The sequence below is a fragment of the Myxocyprinus asiaticus genome, chromosome 2 (genome assembly GCF_019703515.2).
Source record: "Myxocyprinus asiaticus isolate MX2 ecotype Aquarium Trade chromosome 2, UBuf_Myxa_2, whole genome shotgun sequence".
NCBI classification, from domain to species: Eukaryota; Metazoa; Chordata; class Actinopteri; order Cypriniformes; family Catostomidae; genus Myxocyprinus; species Myxocyprinus asiaticus.
This window is the reverse complement of record NC_059345.1, coordinates 10,546,847-10,553,225: the sequence shown is the minus strand read 5'-3', so window position 1 is coordinate 10,553,225 and position 6,379 is coordinate 10,546,847. Positions and strand designations below refer to the sequence as shown.

The window sequence follows — 6,379 nt, the reverse complement described above, 5'->3', positions numbered from 1 at the left end:
ATATTGTTTTGTTTTCTTTCCTAAGATGTAACTAAATGCATTTTGACAGGAAAAGAAGTATATATAGTGTCAAATTTAAACACTTTCAAAATCTAGGATTAATCATGATTAACTAAAGAATTTATCCGATTAATCATGATTAAAAATGTTAATCAAATGACAGCACTAGCATTAGTGCATCATATCCAACAATAATTCAGTAAAGACTTGAATCAAGAAATCAAAGCACATGCTTTTTCGGATTGCTTTTTCTGATATTTCTGAAATTTTACTGTGATAAACTCTTCAGTTTCATGAAAATATTACTGGAACACAAGTAATAGTGTTATTAACTGGTTACCAGCATTTAAAAATAAAATTTTCACTCTGGAACAATTGAAAGGGACTTTCATTTCAAATTTCATTTTTCGGTTTTCGTTCCTTTCTTGTCCCTGATATTATTGAACAAAAATATGCGTAGTTCAGCATGTCATCAATGTTTTTGGTCTGTTTTCCTGGAAGAAAAAAGTGCATTTTGTCAACCACTGTAGCATATAGATGATCTCAAAGCAAACACACATGGACAAAAAGCCACAAAATTCTCATTTTGATTCCATGGGGTCTTTAAACTAAAATTGCTCAATTTAATCTTCACACACCTTATCTTTACTTTCATCTTTACTTTTATCGAGGTGATGATGATGTCTGCACTAAAATATGCATATTTGTCCGGTAAAACAAAAAGCTACCTCAATCTTTCAGAGTCAATTTACATGTTATAATCTATAGGAATATTTTTACATTGTATACTTCTGAACATTTCTGCTCCAGTCCTCCAGGAGTCCAGAAATGAAAAGAGCACACAGGCAGGCAGAGCCCTCAAAGAGCTCTAAAAGGCATAGAAAACCAGCAGAATGCAGAGGTGGCCTTGTGCATTTGAAAAGAGCCAGTGGGGATCAGAAGCCTGTGGCCCTGATGGGAATTCAGTGATTTGTTTGCCCTTCCGAGGAGCCTTATGCAGGCAGAGGGAAAAGGGCTCCAGTTTGCATGCTGGGGGAGCAGTCATTGTGTCAAGGGCAAGATCTGACACCAAGATCCAAATTCTCAGTCTGTAAAAACACCTTATTTATGAAGACATAGTAATCAGTGTACTGTGTGGTAATGGCTGAACAGCCCAATCCCAGCTCTCACCATTTTCAGTACTGTGGAGGTTGTACAGGGCTTATTCTGGTGTGTTGGCAATGGAGCTGGTTGTAGAATTCAGCACAGGATTAATGGGCGGTATCGCCTTGTGGCTGAAGTACTCCACTACCTGTTTAGGCACCTCTGCAAGTACGCACTTTGCCAGTGCAGCTGGTGAAGCCTGCAAAATGAGAAGCACATGAGAGGAAAAAACATTAACAATAACAGCAAAAGGCAAATTAGCCAGATCCATGGCAAATTGTGTTGTAATCACACAAAGGGATGAAGAAAACACAATCTGTGATTTAAAAGGTTTTGTTCGAAAGCCAAGCAACTGGCTGTTGAGTGCATAATGGGTAAGAGAATAACAGTTTGAAAGCATTTGGAATAATTTTTCATCTTTGTTTCTCCGAAATTAAAGTTTTGTTCCCTATCTGTCACTCACTCAACGTTGTGTCGATGTAGTGACACTAGGGGTCTCTCTTGGGAGCCCGAGACACCTCTGGTCTTTGATAAAAGGCCAATGAAAATTGGCAAGTGGTATTTGTATGCCACTCCCCCGGACATATGGGTATAAAAGGAGCTGGTATGCAACCACTCATTCAGATTTTCTCTTCGGAGCCAAACGGTCATGCTCATTGAGCTGAGTTCTACTGTTCATTCACCTCTGCTGGATCTGATGGCGCATTTCAGCGGCTTCTCCCTCCTCTGCACTGGTGCACTGCAGAGAACGCCCCTGGGCACTTCGGCAGAAAAAAAGAGAGTATATTTTCTGAAAGAGCTTTTTTCCTCTAAAAGAGTATGTATTTCTCTAAATGAGCGGCACACACGGAACATCTTTTTAAAGACGCGTCTTTTTAAAGATGCATTTCCGATTGTGTGTTATTCCTGGTTGCGGTCGTTATCTCTCAACTTTGGATGGTCATGATCGCTGTCTTTCGTGTCTGGGCGCGACCCACACGGAGGCAGCGTTTGTGGATGGTTCATGTTCTCACTGCGAGAACATGACCATGGCAGCGTTGCAGTCGTGGCTTGCTTTCATAAGAAAGCAAGCCACCCCAGCGGCTCCCCGCCTCGGTCCTTCTACCTACGTGTATGAGGCCAGCGCGGCTAGCACTGGGGGCGATTTGGGGACCCCAATGGGATCGTCTCCACCGGGTATCCCCCCGCAGACCTCTCATTCCCCAGCATGCTCGTCTGCCCCAATCGGGCTTCCGGATGAGTTCGCCGGCTCATCTCATGGCGAGTCTGGCTTCTTGTTCGGAGCCCTCAAAGATGATGAGCTCTCGAGCGCAGCATCGGAGAGCGGGTTTGTCCAGTCGGAAGTGCACGAGGAGCTGATGAAATCGTGGGAGGCACCTTTTACTGCCCGGACCCGATTCCGCAGTTCCCCCGCTCTCACTACCCTCGATGACAGGGCGGCCAGGGGCTATATGGCGATTCCCCTGATGGATAAGGCGTTCGCAGTGCACCTATGCCCGCAGAGTGCCGCCACCTGGCGCGGATGCCCTAAGCTCCCGTCCAAGCCCTGTAGGCTCACGTCGTCCCTGACGGCTAAAGCCTACAGCACTGCTGGACAAGCCGCCTCTGCCCTGCACGCCATGGCTCTCCTGCAGGTCTATCAAGCCAAGGCATTGAAAGAACTGCACAAGGGTAGTTCCGCCCCAGATTTGATGCAGGAACTGTGCTCGGTGACCGACCTCGCTCTCCGAGTGACGAAGGTCACAGCGCAGTCTCTCGGGCGGACGATGGCCACACTAGTGGTCCAGGAGCGCCACCTTTGGCTCAACCTGGTCGAGATGGGTGAGGCCGACAAGACACAGTTCCTCGCTGCCCCCATTTCCCAGGCTGGCCTATTCGGCGACACCGTCGAGGACTTTGCCCAGCAGTTCTCCGTGGTGAAGCAGCAGACGGAGGCAATCCGGCACATCCTGCCCCGGCGTGGCTCAAGATCCCGCACCCCATCTGCTCGTCGCCAAGGGCGTCCCCCTGCGGTGACTGCACCGGCTCTGCCACAGCCCGCCCCTTCGGCCCACCCCTTCGGACTGGCTAATCCTAACTCACTCTCGAGACATGTTGTGCGCACACAGGGACCTGGCGCTCTCACACCTCAGCCGACAAGGGCTTCGGGTCAACAGGGAAAAGAGCAAGCTCCTCCCAGTTCAGAGCATCTCTTTTCTCGGTTTGGAGTTGGACTCAGTCTCCTTGATGGCGCGCCTTACGAACGAGCACACCCAGTCGGTGCTAGCCTGTTTGAAGGTGTTCAAACAGAAAACAGCGGTTCCACTGAAACTTTTTCAGAGGCTCCTGGGGCATATGGCATCCTCAGCGGTGGCCGCCCCACTCGGGTTAATGCATATGAGGTCGCTTCAGCACTGGCTCCAGACTCGAGTCCCGAGATGGGCATGGCGCTACGGGACACATCGCGTGGTCATCACGCCGGTCTGTCACCGTCTTTTCAGCCCTTGGACCGACCTCTCGTTTCTACGGACAGGTGTTCCTCTAGAACTGGTCTCCAGGTGTGTCGTGGTCACAACAGACGCCACCAAAATGGGCTGGGGCACTGTTTGCAATGGGCATGCAGCCGCCAGCCTCTGGACATGTCCGCGACTGCATTGGCACATCAACTGCCTTGAGTTGTTGGCAATTCTATTCACCCTGCGGAGGTTCCGGCCGTTGATCCAGGGCAAGCACATGTTAGTTCGGACAGACAACATGGCAACGGTAGCATATGTCAACCCCCAAGGCGGTCTGCGCTCTCGTTGTATGTCACAACTGCCCGCCGTCTCCTCCTCTGGAGTCAGCAGCACTTCAAGTCGCTGCAAGCCACTCACATCCCGGGCAACCTCAACACTACAGCGGACGTGCTGTCATGGCAGGTTACCCTCAGGGGAGAGTGGAGACTCCACTCTCAGATGATCCAGCTGATTTGAAGTCGATTCAGACGGGCACAGGTGGACCTGTTCGCCTCCCAAGAATCCTCCCACTACCCGCTCAGGCTCCCCTCGGCATAGACACGCTGGCACACAGCTGGTCACCTGGCCAACGCAAATATGCATTTCCCCCAGTGAGCCTGCTTGCGGTGGTAGACACAATCACTCAGGCTAGGGCCCCCTCTACGAGGTGCCTGTATGCCTTTAAGTGGCATCTGTTCGCTAAGTGGTGTTCTTCCCGACACGAAGACCCCCAGAGATGCGCAGTCGGATCAGTGCTTTCCTTCCTGCAGAAGAGGTTGAAAGGGAGGCTGTCCCCTTCCACCTTGAAGGTGTACATTGCCGCCATAACTGCACACCACGATGCAGTCGACGGTAAGTCCTTAGTGAAGCACTACTTGATCATCAGGTTCCTAAGAGGCACCAGGTGGCTGAATCCCTCCAGACCGTGCCTCATTCCCTCATGGGACCTCTCTGTAGTTCTTTAGGGTCTACAGAGAGCCCCCTTTGAGCCTTTGCAGTCAGCCAAGCTTAAGGCACTCTCCTTGAAGACTGCCCTCCTGACTGCGCTCACTTCCATCAAGAGGGTAGGTGACCTGCAAGCGTTCTCTGTCAGTGAAACATGCCTGGAGTTCGGTCTGGGTTACTCTCACGTGATCCTGAGACCCCAACCGGGCTATGTGCCCAAGGTTCCCACCACCCCTTTTAGGGACCAGGTGGTGAACCTGCAAGTGCTGCCCCAGGAGGAGGCAGACCCAGCCCTGTCGTTGCTGTGTCCAGTGCGCGCTTTACGCATCTATTTGGATCGCACGGAGAGCTTTAGAATCTCTGAGCAGCTCTTTGTCTGCTTTAGTGCACAGCAGAAAGGAAGCACTGTCTCCAAGCAGAGGATCGCCCACTAGCTCATTGACACCATAACTATGGCATATCTCGCCCAGGACATGCCGACCCCAGTAGGGCTACGAGGCCATTCCACCAGGGGTGTAGCGGCTTCCTGGGCCCTGGCCAGAGGTGCCTCTCTAACAGACATTTGCAGAGCAGTGGGCTGGGCAACACCCAACACCTTTGCAAGGGTCTACAACCTCCGGGTGGAACTGCTTTCATCCCAGGTAGTGGCACGCAATACAAGCAGATAAGCCCGGGATAGCTGGCCGGGTGTATCGCTTGCACATAGTGCCTTCCACCTCCTTTTGAGCTGAAGATGTGCGCCATTAATTCCCAGTAGTGTTCACAAGTTTTGTTCCCTGGGTGACTTCCTCCGAGCCCTGTGGTAGTCAAGTTTTCGGAGAGATTCGCTGCCGTCCCAGTACACGTGCTAAGAGTCCTGTTCTGGGGTAGGTGCTCCGCATGTGGCGGTTCCCTGTAAGACTAACCCCATGCGATATATATCTTCCGCTAATTTGTTTCCCTGTTGGCAAACTGCGTCTTCCTTGGGCAGAGCCCCTCTGCCCCAGTTTCCATGTTTGTAGTAACTCCTACCCCATTGGGTAGGATCTACCTTGAAGACTCTCCACATGGTTGGAAAGATCATGTGACGTATCCTTCCACTTAAATATCCCCCCCTCTCTTTGGGCGAGGTGTGGTCTCCGCTGTGTCTTCCCCTTGGGAGGGACACCCCCCGACTAGACCTGGCGGCCCAGTCGGATAATCCCCCTTCTTTTTTAGGGAGTGGAAAAAAGAGAAGGGGAAAAGAGGCCACGAATGGGTTAAGCCTGTCTCTATCTCTTGGGTAGTCGACTTGTCCACAAAAGGGGCCGTTTGACACACATAACTATGTTGGGGGAGGTTACGTGTTGACCTGGTGTGCTGGCTATGAGGCACACAGTAGTCTGCCCACCACACACCACCAGTTCATGTAACACAGTTCAGCCAGTTGTGGCATTTCATATAGGGACCCCTAGTGTCACTACATCGACACAACATCGAGTGAATGACAGATAGGGAACGTCATGGTTACTTGTGTAACCTCCATTCCCTGATGGAGGGAAAGAGACGTTGTGTCCCTCCTGCCACAATGCTGAACTACCCGCTGAAATGGCCTTATATCGGCTCCTCAGCATAAAACCTGAATGAGTGGTTGCATACCAGCTCCTTTTATACCCGTATTTCCAGGGGAGTGGCATACAAATACCACTCGCCAATTTTCATTGGCCTTTTATCAAAGACCAGAGCTGTCTCGGGCTCCCAAGAGTGACACCTAGTGTCGCTACATCGACACAATGTCTCATTCCCTCCATCAGGGAACGGAGGTTACACAAGTAACCATGACGTTTTTCTGGCTGTGC

The 6,379-nt window shown here is 50.7% G+C and overlaps 1 protein-coding gene across 1 annotated transcript in view; it reads right to left on the bottom strand.

Annotated features, from left to right (window-relative positions):
* Positions 1 to 200: 200 nt before the first annotated feature.
* Positions 201 to 6,379, bottom strand: part of LOC127412749 (copine-7-like) — a 94,449-nt gene continuing 88,270 nt past the window's right edge. The window contains exon 16 of the mRNA XM_051649365.1: positions 201 to 1,342. Within this exon, the coding sequence (XP_051505325.1) occupies positions 1,202 to 1,342 (141 nt within the window). The 3' untranslated portion in view covers positions 201 to 1,201. The remainder of the gene's footprint in view (positions 1,343 to 6,379) is intronic.